Source organism: Orbicella franksi, unplaced genomic scaffold, assembly GCF_964199315.1.
Source record: "Orbicella franksi unplaced genomic scaffold, jaOrbFran1.1 SCAFFOLD_260, whole genome shotgun sequence".
NCBI classification, from domain to species: Eukaryota; Metazoa; Cnidaria; class Anthozoa; order Scleractinia; family Merulinidae; genus Orbicella; species Orbicella franksi.
In genome coordinates this window covers 11108-30000 of record NW_027670678.1, presented here as the reverse complement: position 1 = coordinate 30000, position 18893 = coordinate 11108, and the positions used below count along the sequence as shown (strand labels likewise).

General features: G+C 38.6%; 1 protein-coding gene and 1 pseudogene across 2 annotated transcripts; both read right to left on the bottom strand.

The window, feature by feature from the left end:
- Window positions 1-3192: 3192 nt before the first annotated feature.
- LOC145473985 (testis-specific serine/threonine-protein kinase 4-like) lies at window positions 3193-5966 on the bottom strand. Its single transcript, XM_081455095.1, has one exon. The coding sequence runs from the start codon at window positions 5075-5077 to the stop codon at window positions 3953-3955; it is 1125 nt and encodes a 374-aa protein (XP_081311221.1). The 5' UTR covers window positions 5078-5966; the 3' UTR covers window positions 3193-3952.
- Window positions 5967-6052: 86 nt separating this feature from the next.
- On the bottom strand, window positions 6053-18344 carry LOC145473986 (uncharacterized; annotated as a pseudogene). The gene is made up of 14 exons (XR_014045071.1): window positions 16629-18344; window positions 15918-16155; window positions 15647-15755; window positions 15266-15369; window positions 14744-14859; window positions 14364-14437; window positions 13987-14264; window positions 13571-13722; window positions 13305-13389; window positions 11985-12196; window positions 11340-11475; window positions 10682-10963; window positions 10351-10437; window positions 6053-10077 (listed from the first exon to the last, which is right to left on the bottom strand). The product of XR_014045071.1 is annotated as an uncharacterized LOC145473986 (transcript).
- Between the last annotated feature and the right edge of the window lie 549 nt (window positions 18345-18893).

Genomic DNA, 18893 nt, shown 5'->3' with positions numbered 1-18893 from the left:
GTGTAATCTGTGACGGCTCAACTTGAACTTGTGATACGAAGTTCGGCGGTTGACGATAATTTCGCGATTCGGCGTAATCTTCGATGACAAATTTTGACTGGTTCGCTCCTGCGGTTAAAGGCGCTACTTACTTTGAAGATTAGCCCACCAGGGATCAAACGTTGTCAGATTTATTTGAACTAGAGACACGGCTCGTTGCGTCCGTGGTTACATCGTAGTCAACTGAAATTGAAATAATTACAAGATAAATTATTATTTACAACATTCTAAATCGAAGCGACAAACGATTTCGAAACTTACAATTTGTGTTCCTGGGTGTCGGATCCCTTTGATCGCTATCTTGATGTTTTGCTCGCGACTGTTGATTGACTTGACTTCGAATGTCCGTTACATGATAAGATTTTCCTTTTAAAACATAAGTCACGTGACTTGTTTTTCCCGCCACGCGTGGTCGAGGCGATTTCGCAATTACCGACGATAATTAATTCAATTTTTTTTTTTTTTTTTTTTTTTTACACACAAATGAACATGCAAATCAACGCCCATGCCAGCTGTGTTAACAATATACCAAACCTAAGGACGACGGGCGAATCCCCAGAGACATCCTGTATGGAGAGCTTGCCACGGGTTCAAAGACGTCTGCAAACGAGACATGAGGGTAGGGAACATCGATCCGACAGGCTTGGGAGACATTGACTGAAGACCGCAGTGTCTGGAGAAGGACCTTGGAGGCAAGCGTCCAGAGGAGCGAGGATGGGAGAGTACGGCAATGCCCTCAGAGTCATTCGCGACTTTCACCTGCGACAACTGCAATAGAGCCTGCCGATCTAGAATTGGCCTGTCAAGCCACAGCAGGCACTGCAACTCAACTACAAACTGAATCATGGCGTAGAGTTGCATTGTCTCCCGAGACAGACGGACGCCCACAATAACAATACGTAAGGCGTTTGAAGGGAGATAAAGTAAATCAATGGCTATGACACTGGGAAGCAAATAGATTTAGCCAAGCTTAAAAGCGGAGCTCCTGATTGCAATAACTGACCATAAAGGTAAAAAGAGAATTATTCTTTCTTGGAACAGAAACTCAAAAAAAAAAAAAGATCAATTGTGAGCATGTAATTTTCAGCGTGTGGTTTTGCTATTTTTCCCAGTTAAATTGTAACAAACTATACCCAATAAGCCTAACCAAGATTGTTTATAACATAGCCTTAGCGAAGCGCGCTTTCTGATTGTCAAATACGCTCGATCCATTTGCCCGTGGGTTGCACGCTCACGTCAGTTTGTTTATTTGTACTTTTTCTCGGAAATTCTTTTCATCGGTGTTGGCACTTTATAAAACATAATTCCTATTTTTCTTCTCCTAAAATATGGAAAAATCTAATAATTCTTCCGGAAATGAGGAATATTATTCCTGTGAGCTACCAAATCTCGAGCTGAAGTTTTTTGCCAGGCCTCCACCTAAGAGATTTGCGAATTTAAGTGAGCAGGAGTTGAATCAGCTGGTTGAACAAAGGCACTCAGCACACGGAGACGGACCAAAAAACAACAAACTGGTCTTTATCAACCTTTCGAGGTTAGTGATGCATTGCAGCAATTTTAGAGAGAATTTTCTAGCGATTCACGACAGTAAAATTCAGCACAAGCTTTCTTTGTAAAACTATTCTGGCATCGAAAGCCATTTATATGCTTTTGGCCAACAAAAATTGAACACGAGAGCTTTAGAAAATCTCTGTTTTAGAAGTCTTACTTACGAAATCTTTCTGTTCCAAAAACGTTATAAAGGTAATAGTTTTTCTGAGCTTTAATAAAGGAAGTTTTATCACATATTGGTAGCCTCCGATGAATTATTTCAGTCTGCCCGGGTTTTAGTTTTGCTCGAACGCTCGTCGCTCGATCGTCAATTGAACTCTTGAAGAAACAGCCGCTCGAAAGAAAGACTGCATCGTGCTCAAATATAAGCTTACATTTCTAACATTTTCCTTTAGGCCTCAGTCTTCTTTTCATTTGAGCTTATTTTACCAAAGAACGAAAGTGACAGAGATCATTGTTAAAAGCCATTCATGTGTTCAAGTTCACCCTTAGACGCGCAACTCATCAAATTTTTAAAAGTCTCAAAAGTCTCAATGTTATAAAAGAAATGGTAAACGTGCAGTGTGCAACTATCGAGTTATGGATGCACTTGGGAGGTTTGCTAAGCACTAAAGAAGCTAGAGTCGCACTCGGCTATCGCCTCGTGCGACTCTTACGCTTCTTTCGTGCTTAGCAACCTCCGGAGTGCATCCATAACTCGATAGTTGCACGCTGCACGCTTACCATTTTTTAAAGAAAATACGTACGCAACATATCAGGACTTTCCAAGAGAAGATTGTGCAAGGAATATGTCAGAAGAAAAGTCAACAACGCACCAGGGGTTAATTTGCGCCGGCATTTTGGCTTTGCAAGTACTCCCTCCTTCTTCCCCAGGGAAATTACTTGACTTGAGCCCGCAATCCAATCGGAAAACCAGTTACTGGGCAACGGTCAACTTCGAAAAAACACGCAATCTCGATGAGCTCTAAACCTGACCCCGCGATAGGGTCACGTGATTCTGGTCAGCGGATAGCTTGTTGTGACAGCTGTCAAATAACAATAGCGTTGATGCCCAAAATCAAAGATGTAGCTATAGTAATGGTACTATTCTCTTAGTTTTCAAGGTATTTGCGTAAGGACGGACGGACGTACGGACAGTCACGTGACAACCAAAAATTTTTCAGATCGATGAGTTACCAAATTTTCTAAGGTGTGGGGCTCCACCCGCGCCCCTTCGGCACGCAGGAGCTCCCCTATAACTATATAAGACTTCTTTTAATGAATTAATTTCATCTAGCGATATTCGTTTTCTAACGGTTAAACTGAGACTAGCGTACATTCGCCATAACGTGCACGAAGCTTTGTGTTTTCTTATTTCAATTTCCTTTTGGTTTTATTCATTCTCAGGAAAGGAAATTTTAAAAAAATCAAACTGGTTTATCTGACCGAGTGGTAGTTACGTTTTGATATCCAAACAGCCACCGGGCCGCCGTCTCTGTTGCTCCATCTGCGCCTCGTGAGTCCACAACAATTTGATCACTATGATGACGCATATCGTTGTCGATAAGAGTACAGACCACAATATCACCGTCAAAGAAAATATTTTTTGAGAGCGTGACATGACGAGCTTTGCCCTCCGAAAAAAAATATGCAAATTAGGCTAAGAAGGAGAAATTCTCCTCCATGGCTTATCATTAACTGACAGAGAACACCGTATTTAACACGTTTACTACGCTCTTGGTGTCCCCTAGGAATTTCCAGTAATTACTTTTTTCGCACTTATCGGCGGTCAAATGCATGCCGAAAGAAACACGAACCAATTTAATTAAGTATCTCATGACATGAAAACAAATGGTTTCCAGACATCAACACGCGTGGCTGTAACTGTATGTTGCGAGGAGAAATTTGGTCACGTTTGTCTTCGCGGCGTTGGTGTCACTGGATAAAACTCTCATAAACCACGTATTATTTACTCTCTAAAAACACTTTTAATAATTAGTTAATGCCGCTGTTCCTCGGAGACATATACAACTAGTGGTATTAAAAGCATGTCGCTCTCTGATAAAAAAGAATATATATCTTTACAAGTCGAATTCTAAATAACCGGAAACAGTACTTTCATTGCTCATCGAAAAAACTTAATAGTAACGTGATGATTCTCTATTCGCAACACTAAACTGAAAGCACAGTTTTTGAAGAGAAACACAGATAATCCGTAAATATCACTATTCCAGCGGTAACATTTTCAATATGAGGTTCTTCATCTAAAAAGGAAAACGTGAACTAACGAGGGCACTATAAGACATATTTACAAAATTACTTCATACTGGCCTGTTTAACTATTTGAGAACGACTGAGTTTCTTTACTTCAATTGACAAATCTTTAAAGGACGCTAAGCAGTTCCTTTAACGAGGGACGCTGTTCAGGATCATCGTTTAAAGCCGATTTGGCCATCTTAATTGATCGAGCAGTTGCTGTGGGTAGCAAATCCAGTACAGCAAGGGCGATTCTTCCAAATGAAAATGTGTCTGATTTATAGCTTTGCATCCCAGTTCCACACACGATTTCGGGCGCAATATGAGGGTAGCGCTTCTGGTACTCCTCTCTTTTGGAAATTGTTACAGCCACCGCAGGCTTTGTATCAGACGCAAAGCGTGCTTTGCCAAAATCTATAATTACCGGGTTTACTGACCCGTTCTCTCGTTCCTCGAGCAGGACGTTGTTCGCTTTCAAATCGTTGTGCAGGATACCGCACGAATGTATGTGCATGAGCGCTTCGATGATTTTTGTTAACACACCGAGCCAACCAGGTTTGTCCAGATAATTTTTTTTTCTAGTGGCACTGGACAAGGTCAGGCTTCTATGTTTTCGGCCATGAAACTTTGTAATAAGCCGAAGCGGCTCGCTCTTAGTTATTACACCAAATAGCAAAGGCACGCCACTGTGATCTCCGAGGTAGCTGATCATTCTCGCTTCCTGGCGTACTTCTTTTTTCAGGTCGTTAGTGCTCCACTTTTTCACAGACTTGAACTCTTTTACAGCCACAAGCAGATCTCGGTAATAAGCGAGATAACAGTTTCCAAATGTTCCTGATCCAAGAAATTTTTCTGTCCGCACGACTAACGAGGGATTGATCTCTTTAACGTGGTGTTGGACGTCGACTCGTCTTCGCGGCGGGTTAGCAGGTTCGCCACGTTTCTGCTCCGCTACTTCTCGCACAGACGTTACTACTCGATCTTTTTTTCTACCAATAGTTCCTGAGTTACCGGCGATGGCTGCCGCTGTTTTCATGGTTTTTTCTTCAACCTTCTGCTCCGCTACTTCTCGCACAGACCTAACCACTTGTTCTTCCTTTTTGCCAATAGTTGCCGAGTTGCCGGCGATGGCTGCCGCTGCTTTCAAAGCTTTTTCTTGAGCCTTCTTTTGTCTCCACCTTTTCTTTGCTTCTTTCCGAATTTTCTTCAACTTTTCTGGATCTTTGATCGTTTTCCGTTTGTTTCGAGCCATTAAGGATGAATACGCTAAAAATTTACGAAGCAATAAGTGGAAGAACCGGTTATTTGCAAGATGAAAAACTATTCACAGCTATCGTTGAAAAATTGATTTCACGGGCGATCTTTCCAAAGTGAGAGACGGAAAGCGTTTGGCAAGCACGTGTAATGGATATTAAATGTATACGATTGGTGGAGCAAAAAGAACTCAGGAAGCAGCTATATTTGCCGGAAAACCATCCCCTATTTCACACACTATTCAGCTATTCACCGATTGATCATTGTTGAAAGAGCTTTGTTCCATCACAGCAAGCCTATGTGTAAATAAGTTAATGAAAAGCATGATGAAAAGCTATTACAAGGTTTTTAAGTCGCAGAGATTCTCACCATTCTTGCAAACATGGCTGTTTCTGTGGCTGTTTTTAAAACGCGCTACGATTTGTCCGTCCGAATTTAATACCACTACTGCGTTATTTCGACACAGAAAGGCAAAAAATCATATCGATGCGCATTCGGTGACATTTCTGCCGTTTTACAATGGTCAGAAGGTCATACGGCTACCTTCAAGGATTAGAAGAGGGTGAAGGTCTTCAAGCTACAAACAGGGGATAAGTGGCATTGTGGACAGTATTAATTCCTGTCTACCGGTACATCCAAAGGCCGTCGGTAAGTATGCTTGCATTTACTTCCCCTCTGTTTCTCCAATCTTTACAACGGAATCGCAAAATTTCTGTGGCAATGGAGTGACTACGTTTTACTATCATTATCTTACTTCTCTTGACTGAGAAACTTCCAAACTAGCGAATAGGATTGAAGCGGTAAATTGTTTTGTTCTCAAGAACCAATGATGTTACCAGAGAAAATGATGAATATAGCGTTGTACAATATCTATATTTGTTTAAGGGAAATGGAGTCGCGTTGAAAGGTACTATGTACTGGAAGAGTACGTCCAAATTTTGTTAGCTAACATGCCAAATGCATTTATAACAGCGGCAGAGAAAAGAGGCACCTACGTCCCCCCGTTTGGAGGGAAAAGTTCAATGTGTTCCAATACAGAGACCACGACCTGAATGATACTGTAACCTGCCCTCGGTCAACAAAGTGCCATTCCTTTAAACCTTAAGAAGACTTACCTGCGAAACAAGGAGGTAGAGGAAAGACACGAACCGCAAAATGCTAGAGAAGCACTAGAGGCAGCCAAAGAGAGAGCAAGACGTGGGACGGCCAACTTTTCGTCCAGTTCAAATGGTTGTCAGACCTGGTGAAGGAAGAGCAACCAGAGAGTTTGGGGTCATCTGGTGGCATGAACTGTTTTCGAGCAATAACCACGGAAAGTTGACACTCAGATTTTATGTTTCGAAAGTGCAAGTTTGATTGAAAATACCTATCCAGAAAGGAGCAGTCTCCTTCTACCGGATTCCACACAATTTAAGATTAAGGGAACATTTGTCTGTCAAAAATAAAACTTTAAGTATATACCAACAGCTCTCATACCTCATAAGTACTCTTGCTAACAACAGCCAACTTTGCATTGCTTTGCGACCTAAAAGAGTTGCCACATTATTAAAATGACTGAAATGGACACAAAATGTTAAATTATAAAACTAAAGAGTGCTGCATGTAACAGGTTCTGACCAGGAGAGACAGAACTGAGGAAAGAAAATAAAATAATAGTAATAATAACAGATAACAACAGCCCCAAAACCAGGACTGACTACCCAAGAGAGACAGAACTGGGGAAAGAAAATAAAATAATAAAATAAAATAAAAGTTCTGTTCTTCAGATAACAACAGCCCCAAAACCAGGACTGACTACCCAAGAGAGACAGAACTGGATAAAAAAAAAAATAAAATAATAAAATAAAATAAAAGTTGTGTTCTTCAGATAACAACAGCCCAAAAACCAGGACTGACTACCCAAGAGAGACAGAACTGGGTAAAAAAAATAAAATAAAATAAAGAAAAGTTCTGTTCTTCAGATAACAACAGCCCATGCAAATGGGACTGACTACCCAAGAGAGACAGAACTGGGTAAAAAAAAATAAAATAAAATAAAGAAAAGTTCTGTTCTTCAGATAACAACAGCCCATGCAAATGGGACTGACTACCCAAGAGAGACAGAACTGGGTAAAAAAAATAAAATAAAATAAAGAAAAGTTCTGTTCTTCAGATAACAACAGCCCATGCAAATGGGACTGACTACCCAAGAGAGACAGAATTGGGTTAAAAGAAATGATGATGATGATGATGATAGTGATGATGATGATGATGATGCCCTTAAATAACAACAGCCCAAGTATAACAAACTGCTCGATAGAAACAATACAGAGTAAGAAATCACAATATTGTTATAAATTAAACAAACAGAACATTAAATGTTTGTGAAAGGGAAAGCAGAAAAAAACTATCATACCTCCTTCTGTTTGGGTCTATTATGCCAGGTATTCCAGGCTTCAATTCTGACATCTCTTATAAAAAGGCCTTGGTATCCTCTTATCAGGTTAATGGTTTGAAGTGATTGTCGGATGTTATAAATAGGTCCACTTCAGACCAGGGCATATAGAATTCCAACTGATTAAAATCTGTCTGAAATTTACTCAAAGGCATTTAAGAAAGGATGGTCCGTTTTAGTCTGGCCTCTACCTTTCAATTGATTTAGTATATCAAGAAACTGTATCTTTCACTGGATTTGCTTCAAACAGGTCACTGAGGCACACAAGCCACCTCACCACGACAAGGTACGGACCATGAGGTGGAAAAACAGTGGGGGGATAAGGAAAAAACAAAAACAGGTCTTTGTCTTCAGATAACAACAGCCCAAACAGGACTGACTACCCAAGAGAGACAGAACTGGGTCCAAAAAAAAAAAAATAAACAAAAAAAATAATAATAAAATAATAATAATAATAATAATAATAATAATAATAATAACAATAGAATTAAAAATAAATGAATACTAAAATGAGGTAAAAGTTCTGTTCTTCAGATAACAACAGCCCAAACAGGACTGACTACCCAAGAGAGACAGAACTGGGTCAAAATAAATGAAAGAAATGAGTATCAATAAAAAAGAAAAGAAAAAATAAAATAAAATCATCAAAAAAATTAACAAAAGTTAATAAATAATTAAAAACTAAGCAAATAATAATAAAATAAAATAAAAGTTCTGTTCTTCAGATAACAACAGACCAAATAGAACTGACTACCCAAGAGAGACAGAACTAGGTGAAAATAAAAGTTCTGTTCTTCAGATAACAACAGTCTAAATAGGACTGACTACCCAAGAGAGGCAGAACTAGCTAAATGAAGATTTTCTGCCTTCAAATAACCAGAGTCTACATGTGACTGGCTAGCCAAGACAGGAAGAATAGTAGTGTAGGACACCTTGGTTCTATGGAGTACTCCAGTCAAGGATCTGCAACATTAAAGTTTTCCTGTGTTGATCCATATCAGAAAATCTCCACAGGAAGTTGTTGATGCATGAAGACCCATTCTGAATCATATCCCTTGCAGCCATGATCACACCAATCCCACAGCTTCCAATGCCGATCATTTTTGAGTTAACCCGTGCCTGAGATGGCATACCAAAGCGCCGAAACCTTAGATAGTTTTTCCAAAACCTTGTTTGAAAAAGTGGATGGTATGGGTACATTTCAGAGAGTAACTCTAATGACAACTTGACTGATGGAAGGGACATGGTAGGAACTGCTGACTGCAGGCCATCATCAAAGTACATCTCTTTCTGGGCTAAATCAACAAAGATTAAGCCCCAATGGTTAGGCATGTAAACTGGCACTAGAATTTGCTGCAAATCATCAATGTTTGAGAGGTGCTTTGTTGTTTCATTTAATTGCAGCTGCTTGAAATTCTTGTCGTTGCAGCTCATCCAATCATAAAATTCTGTGGGAAAGTACACAGTGTCATTCTTACCATTTTCTCTGGCGTCATCCAAAAACTTACCGATGCATATATCAATGACAAAGCTATCGATATATCGTTCCTCAACAAGATCAGAAAATGACGTGGAATCCAATCCCTTCTTACCGTACTTTAGTATTGGGTGGTTTGTTGGATGATGCCAAAGGGCATCTTGTAATCGTACAAGATCTTCAGGTGAGCATTTCATTTTTGAAAGCCAGTTAGCTTCTGCAGACACTTTGCGAGTAGTGTCAGCTAGTGTGCAGAAGCATTTTAGGATACAGAGGGCACTCTCACAAAACTGACCCTTGCCTTCAATGTCAATACCAGTAGGATTCATGCCTGCTTTTTTAGCATCAAGCAGAACTTTCTGAGCCTTCTGGATGTCACTTTTACAGGGACGCTCTGTTAATGAGAAGGGATCTGCATTCGAGGTTTTACCATAAACTGGCTGGAGTGCCAAGGGAAATTTTGATGCCAGAGGTGGAAGTAAACTGTGTAGAGCAGCTTCTTCACCTCTTGTGCTAGCTTTGGCCATAGCAACTTGCAAGGCAGTTTGCTGTGACAGGATGGTCTCACCTTGATCCTCAATGACAACTGCAGCTTTTAGTTGAGGAGATGAATGAGAAGTAACAGACTCCAAGTTACATTTAGCTGGTTCAGATTCTGGAATGAGTATTGGGGCTGGCTCATTCAGCATGGCAGAATCTAAATCCAAGTTGGTAGCTATTGGGTGACACTTACCAGAAAGATCTTGCAGTGGGGTTGGCTCAGTCAGCATGTCAGTATCTGAAACCAAGGTGGTAGCTACTGGGTGACACTTACCAGAAAGATCTTGTGGTGGCTGTGGACTGATGTGGACACCATACTGACTTTCCCAGTGATCATGGCAGTATTCTAAAATACTGGATGTCACTGTGTCCTCGACCCTCGTGCCATGGTCTTTATCATAGCAGTATGTAAGGAAGTCACTTCCAAACATTTGCTCAAATAAATTATTGATTACTTGAACCCAAGTTTTCATAGCTCCTGTCCAAGATCTCATTTCATGACCAGCACTTTTCCAGCCACATCCACGGTAGGTAAATGTTTTCTTTCCTAAGAATGAAAAAAAAAAAAAAAAACAAAAGAAAAGATAGTGCTTGAGGGAGTGAAAACCATACCTGTTTCGAATTAACATTGCATGCTAGCAAATGCTAATGTTACACAATTATGTCACAAACTTTGCATTAAGATATACATGTAATTAAATTCAGTGTTTATTTACTTGGTTTCCTTTTATCTCCATGTGTAAAATGCACACAAGGAATTAATCTATTGATGTAGTATTACAAAATATCCATGGCACATAATTCGGTTTTTAATACTTACTGGCCATAATGCAATTTTCAGCTTGTTGGAATGAATATCTCAACGACAGCAGCATGGTTGCATACCAATGCGTGAGAATTTGATTCACTATAGGAAGAGAAAATGTTTTCAAACCCAATTTATTTGATATTACAACTTATTTTACTTTCATTTAAACTTGATTCTATATCATTATGGCCTCAACAGACACTCTAGGGAGTATTGAGAAATAAAAGTGACTGAAACTAGTGTGACTGGACTATAATAAGTAAAATAACTATAATTAATACTGATAACAGTTATGATAATGACGACAAGGATGATGATAATAATACAGTATCTTGTAACTCACATGACTGGCCAGGTCCAGATGAATCATGATTTGTTGCCTTAGAATACAATTGTCTGTGTAGCTTGTGAGAAGCCTCAAATCCTTGGCCAGAATATTTATAGAAGGACCTAAAGTGCCGTAGGAGCATAGCACTGTGATCTATGACAAGGTGCCCATAATCACCAGTGCCAAGGTGTAGTCCAAATAGCATTTTCAACAAAAAGCCCCACTCCTTGCACTAGAGAGTATAGCAAAAGAAAACAAGAATGTAATAAGAAATTAAATTATCAAAGATGGGTAACCCTCTCTACCTGTAAAATTTTTAACTGTATACACAATAATTTTGACACTACAGAAAAGCATGTAGTTTTTGACAGTAACATACAGCTTTAGCATTCCAGTGTAGAAAAGCTATGGTTGAAATTATTTTCTATCAGCCTATTAACCTTGTTGGATTTAGTAAGAGTAACTGATCATTCCTGAATATTTCTGCACAAACCAGTTTCATACCTGTCAAGTCTAGATGCAATGCTTAAAACAAAAATGGACTTAAACCACTGTATGTATTGAATAACTTAGTTCATAAAGGTGATATCCTACCATTTTCAGTTAATTCAAACAAACTCAAGAAAAGTTTAAGCAAGTGTGTATATGGACCAAGGGCTATGGCCACAACAGCTTCGTAAGAGAATAATAATTGTTTTCAATATAAAAAATAATACCTTCACATCATGGATATCAATCAATTGCTCTTCATGGTCTTCGAACACTCTGTCACGCATTGTGTGGGCAATTTCCCTCCAATCACAGCAAACCTGACAAGTATTACATGGTAATAGATGTCCAACAGTAGCAATTAAATAATGAAAGAATGAAGGATGCGAATGCAACCATAACACTACTGGAAAAATGACATGAAAAAATTTCAGCTGAGTATTACGTCCACTGAACATATAGGGCCCAACCCACACACGACCGCTCTCATGTGGTTTTGACAGCTCAGTTGGTAGAGCATTGCAACAGTAACGCAAAGGTCATGGTTTCGAATCCCATTTAGAGCCTGAAATTTTTTCAGCTAATTTTTCCAGTAGTGTTATGGCTGTATTCGCATCCTTCATTCTTTCATCAGTTAAGTATTAGTCAAATAAAGTTACAACTGCTGCAGTTAAACTTTTTGTTTCTTCACAAATAAAACTGCTAATCTTTCAGTTGACAATGTTGGTTATTGAACAACACTGATTTTCCAGTCAGGCATTTTTATAAGTGAATGACTCAATTGAGTGTATGCAACCTACTTGCATGTCAAAGTTAGCTACAAGTTTACCTTGACAAAAAATTCAATTTGAAGTTGGGCTGCATAATTTGCGAAGGGATCAGTGTGGTCTTCCATGAGTTTTTTCTTCTTCCCTCTTTTCCTCTTCTTGGGTAGGGGTTCCTCATTGCCACACTGTTCTTCCAGCTCCAGGAATCTTTCTTCGACTTCTTTTTGTCTTTTAATCCAGTTCTCCTTTAGGTTCTCCAAGAACACTTTAAGTTCTTACAGCCAAAAACAGAAAGAATCCAACAGATTGTCAGTGTAAGCATTTAATGGGAATATAATGGACCAATTTGTTGTAGTCTGGAGCAACCCAAGGTTTCCCTGATTATGTTTGTTTCCAGCCATTCATAGCCTTGGGTTGAGAGACAGATGACTTTATGTGGGTAAAGGTTCTTGCATAAAGGATTTACATCAAAATTACAATGTGTGAAATTTACTTTAAATAATTATAATAATAATAACTTTATTTAAGTGTCAAATGTATTTAGCACTATTAAATGTGCTAATTGGCGCCACTGTAAATAAATAAACAAATATTTCAAATGTAACATAAACTACAGTCCAAACTCTGGTTGCGACCACCTCTCGTAAGCAATCACCTCTCCTCAGCGACCAGTTTTCCAAAATACCAAAAGTTTCCAAGTCAAATCGGTATATTTGAAACCTCTTTTTAGTGAGTGCGACTACTTTTAGAGCTAAAAGTTTGAAATTTTCCTTTGTTTTTAACCTCCGGTAAGCAACCATTTGACAGATAGTAGAGCATAAATTGGATAAGGTGTTGTAGCATTATCTCAATTTCTCAATGGGAAGAACCAGATGTTTTTCTCGAAATTGACTTTCACATGAATAAAACATTGCATCGGCATTCGTTCATGGGTTAAGTCTCGGCAGTTATCATATTCTAATGAGGAAAACTTTTGACCCATTATGGTCTAAGCTCTCATAAGCGACCACCTACCATAAGCGACCACCTAGGCTTCACATTTTGGGTGGTGGCTTACAGGAGGTTCAACTATATTAAGAATCCCAACTGGTAAGGAAACCTTAAAATAATAGTTTCCCAGGGTAAACAAACATCAAATAGGTAGGAGTAATCCAAGACATAGGTGGTCAAGCATGAGGGAAATTCAATTTGATTACAAATGAAATGAGAAACTTGAAAATTTAGGCAAAGAAGCCTTGACTGAACTGTAGCTCCATTAAGAACAATTTCAGATCTTGAGAAAGTTATGAATATTGAATAGGCTGATGAGTAAATAAAAAATTATTAAGTGAACAATTTATAAATATAGTAAGCTAATGAGCTTCGTTGAGATGTCCTTTCACCTTTTGTGTCATCGAGGTCAATTGTTTCTTGCCGCACACCATAGTCTCTAACAAAGGTTCCCCGGTCGAGTATCTCATCTACAAACTACAAATAAGGACATTGTTAATTACATTGTAAGTTTTTATTGTAAAACATAATTATTTATTCCCTTACAAGTCATCTCAACCCAACCTGAAATTATGTGTATTAAAATGATATAAAGCATTAAATTCTGCTCAGTAACGTAAGATATTTAAAATCTTGCTACATGTATGAGTTAACCCACCGATATCCTCTGTTCAAAAAAGGTGACATAGTTTAGCAGAACGTCTCTTGCAGCTCCAGAACATTCCTCATAGTAATGGGCAACTTTCTCAAGGGGGAGTGACCTTGCTACAATTTCTTCAAAGTTTTTAAGAACTTCTCTCTCCATCGAACCTGATAAAGAATTTACCTTGACTTTAAATACCGACCACCAAACTTGCATCAGTGTCATAAAATGGCACAAGTATGTATACTACTCCATGACCTTCACATGGCAATCGGAGTGAAAATTGAAAAAGTTGTTTCCTAAGACTGTATGCAATTATGTTCACAAAGTTATAAATTATGTTCACTCTGTAAATGGGTTCATTCATTTGGCATATTCCTGACAGCATTACATTGGTGATGAACAATAGATTAAAGGACTGATGACAGTACCTGAAAAAGATGCAACATGTATATTTTGTCTCTCTATTGCTGTTTGTTGTCCTTTCCGTTCTTTAACTGTTACTCTAGGAAAACCTCTACAGTTTTCAGGCCCATAATCAGACAAGGCACCATTCAACTTGTCCAGGGTTCCAACTCGATAGGCAAACAAACCCAATGAGCCTAGAAGCTGCTCACAATTTCGCATCTCACAATGTAGAGAGCAAAGATTTATGCTGCTCAAGTCTTCCTCCAGAAGAAAATTGAGATCATCCCGAAGGCCTGTACCCCTGAAAAAGAGCAAAAATACACACTCAGTGGCTTACGTTGAACCTGGAAATTTCCATTATTTTATATTTACCAGTCAGTTGTGCTCACAACACCCTCACCTTCCAATGTTAGCTTTTGATCTTAAACAATCCAGGCATGTCTCATCCACAGCAACTCCATGGCAAGTGCAAGCCTAAAATAAAGTTATGGACAATAGAAATATTGACCTCATTTAGAATGCTGGAAAAAACATAAAATTTTTCCACAAAGAGCTAAAGAGCTACTAGATAATGATATCTATTTTCCTTGTCTTAACATTCAGTGTTTACTAGGATTGCAAAAATAAAAGTATTTTATTGATGATAATAGTACTAATTTATAACTGACATGATTGATACAGATAGTCACTGAACCCTATACTAAAATGCAGTTTACAATTCAAGTAAGTGTTAATTAATGCAGTTACCATCAAACTACATGTAAATATATAAAACCTTACCCTTATTGCATCACAAAATGCACAACACTGCACTCCATAGCCCTTGCCACCAAGGAGGAAATCCTCATTGTCTTTTTTGTTTAGGAGAAGCAGCAAAGCCTTGTAGTCCAGAGTCACTTAAGGTCGTATAAGGGGAAACAATTCATAACACATGCTAATGAGGCAAAACAATATCCAAGGACCATTTCACATACTGTATAAGTTTGTCCAATTTCCTTATGAACCAGTGGTATTAATGTTGATATAACCCTATTTAATGGCAGGATTGTTATGATATTTAGAACAACAGCAAAATGTTACTAAAGGTACTGAACAGTGCCATAAATATTAAGGTAATTATCAAACAGTATTTGCCATCGCTTTTTTTGCACAATTAATTGATCCCTGTAAAAAATTATGAGATAGCTTTAACTTAGTTTTTCTCCCAAATAAACACAAATAATGTCCCATTAAATAAATAACAGCATTTCAAAATTCATTCCCTTTCTCATCAGTCTGGTTTAAATCACTATTTACATGTACCTGTGAAAGAGATGTTGTACTTTTTTCCATCCACAACAATGCCATGTTTTTTTATCACATTCTTCTGGCAATTAAGATTTCTAATCAATTGCTTTAGATTTGCCCTAATATAAGAATAGGGACAAAAATAAAAAATGTTAAACGCCACCTTAATTGAAAGAAGGTAATAAACAGAAAAAAATGTATTCATCACAAAATTCAACTAAAGCTGCTCATGAAAGAAAGGGAACTCTTTTTATCTAGAGTTTCTACTACATCTTAAATAACTGACTGAGAAATACATGTATAAATGTTTCTTTTCTTTACAGCAACATCTCAATGCCTACTTTCTTATCCAAATGCAAAAAATTGTTCATGATTGCACAATCAGTAGTCACTGACCTATTCTCTTTACAATTCCCTATAGCAATAGGGTAGACTGACAAGGCGCTCTCAGAACTTTTATTTGCAAAGTCAATGGGGGCCAGACCAACAGCCACTTGATTTTTCCCTTGAAAACAAAATACCAAAAATAAATAGTTTTATTACCAACTATTCATAACATATTATTATTAACCCATAGAATGACACAATCTTATCAAAAATACTGCAGTAGATACTGTTAGGCAGACAAATGAAACACCCAGTTAAAATATGTTACTGATACACTCACCACCAAGAGGACGGCCATCAAGTTTAACATTGAATTCCAGGTCCTCAGTGTCACAACAATGAAGGCGCTGTTCTCATATGGCCCAGACAAGAACAGATTGTAGGTCCACATCGCATGCTTCAAAGTCAGCATCATTGACTCTACCAATTTTCAGCGTTTTCCGCACAACAGAAAATACTAACTTCTTTACAGCCTTGATTTCATTTTTTGAAAGAAGTAAAGGTGTATCACTGGATCGCTAAGGATAAATAGAAGGAAACTATTAATGGAGGCATAAATTTAACTCTTATATACAGTCATCTCTTATCAAGTCAAGTTGGTCGTGCTTCCCTCTCAGCCAATCAGATGCAAAAAAAAAACCAATTGCGATTTGGCATATGTGATTTGGTCACTTGTGTTTCCTTGCTTCTAGCTAGTTCCTTATGCTATTACGATATTTGATTTGTTGTCTTTGGCGATCACTCTGAGTAAAATTGAAATGCTCAATACATTGTGAAACTGATAAATTATACTAGACACATTTTTTATTGGGAAGTAGCCTTGATAAAAGTAATGATGGTAATTTATTTTTTGGAGAATACATAACCATTATATTGAGCAAATCAACAATGAATGAAAAGCAGCAGCATGCAAACAAAACTAAGAACAATAAATAGAAAAAGGGAACAAAAGCTCTTCATGTCACTCATCATTACCCAGAAGTGCACTCACCCCGGTCTTTCCAAGTTGGGTCAAATTGAGCAGCGTCTGCCATGCTGAATCAGGCAACTTTGTGTGCAGCTTGAAATACAACAGCACCCAATCCGGAACTCTCATGCTCTGGAAAACACGAGCGTGTGTTTCTGAGGACAGAAGCTCAGAAAAGCCTTTCTTCGACCCCTTTGAGTCCATTACAATATTTATGACCTCCGAGATGTGGTTTCTCACGTTTTCTCTCTGAGCATCATCACCATAAATAAAACTGTTTCCTAGAACGCAAGCAATTGATTCTTTATATTTTTCAGAGACGTCACTGATTGAATCTAGCACTTCCTTGCACTTGGCTACAACTTGTCGTTTTCTGGTCGTCGATCCGAGGTCTGGGCTGCATTTTGTCTCCTCGATCGAACTGCAGCACGATGATGGTGAACGAGAGTTGACAGGAGTCGAACAGCATGTTGGCTCTGAAGAAGAAAAATCACTTAAACTCGTTTCAAGATCAACAACCTGACCCTGAAGGTTTTTTAGTTTGAGTTCAAGGAATTCAATTGACCGTGATTTTTCCGCCAGTTCTGCTTGGAGTTCCTCAGAGGCTTGAATAACTGGGCACGCTTTCCCGCCAAAAGCGAAGTCCATGGCATCGCGGTGCTCCATGTCCAAGGCGATGGAGTTTAGGAGATTTACAATCGGCGTGAATACAGCTGAATTCAGAAAGCCACTAGCTGAACGACCGCTTTGACGTAGTAGTCCGGCAATTAAACCAAAGGTCGAAGCGACATATACTGTATTTGGCGTTCTTCGGAAGTCGCTTGAATACGCCGATTTGGCGGGCTGAAGTTCCCGCGGAGCCACACTTCGAAGCTCGTTTGGAAATGACTTAAAAATTTCATTCCTGGCGAAATCCCTCGACAAACTTCTTTGGTAACGACATACCAATGCTTTCGAGGGTCAAGCGACGAACTTGTAACCCTTGAAAGACTGGAAACGTTAAACGTGGAGGAGGACGACGGTTCGTCTCCCACCATATCGATGCTTCAAGTGAGTTACAAATCAAAAACATGATGCTTTTGAAACTTGAAAGTCCCGCCAAAGTAGAATATTACCCAGTTAGTAAAAAATTACCTTTGACACACAATAGCGATCACAAGCAAGTACACAAATCCTCTGCAGACATCCGAAAACAATAGCCAGGACACAAGCGAGGTACTGGAAACTAACCGTTTGCGTTACACGCAAGTTATGTGACCGACGACACCGAGTTTACCTATGCTTAACGCACGCTTTAACAAATTTTAGCTGATTAAAGAAAACGAACAAAGAAACGAAGCCTATCTCCATGTCGTTCAAACTTAGTTTCATAACGTCACTTCTTCTTTTACTGTCACTATTTTTAGTTTCCTCTGCCGTTGACTAAATTCGGCGAATCCAAAAACAGCAAGCGTTCAATAAAAGTGCTCAGCAATCAGAGAACCGCAAGTAAAAAGTCGGTTCGATTTCACATCTTCACTTGTTGCATATTTGCGAAAGAAAATTGCCAAAGTCTTCTCGTGTTTAAATTAAGACTCGCGCGTGGATTGTGGCGTCTGGTTTATTTTGTTGCATGACAGGATCAAAAAAAGATAATTAATTTCGGCCGTGTGATAACTGAGATCTCTCGCCTCACTGTGACAAGCCAAGGTTTCATTTTACGCATCCTGCTGAGAATTTTTTTCTTGGGCAAAGCTCCTCATGTTAAAAAGGCATTGCGTGATACATTGACGCGAGCGGCGTTGTCTGGACTCTTATCGACAACGGCAAATTAGCCAATCAGTCTGGTAAAAATCAAAATTGTTTTGCAACAACAGAACAATAAGAATAAAATATATTTTACATCCATGTTATATTTTTACTGTTTTATTTAACTCCCAGTATATAAACAGTTTCATCTAACTGTTTTAGGAGTAGCTCATAAAAACAATTAAGATTAAAAAGATGACAACGAGAAGTGGGAGTGTTCTTTTGAAAATTCGGAAAATTGACACCGATAAAGTTCGTTATTGGTAAATGGGTGCAAATATTAAGAGAGCTTTGATTAGAAATGCGCCTGGAAATTCACAGTATGCGCAGTGTAGAGTAGACGTTTATAGCAATCAGACTAGTGAAAGTAAAGGTTTTGGTTTATAGGTGGTCTCCGAGCTTTCTTTGAAATATCTTGCTCTTTGGTCGGCCTTTTGTTTGGTTAACAATTTAGTGAAAATCCATGATAACAAGCTGCTATGGTAATTATAACGAATTTCA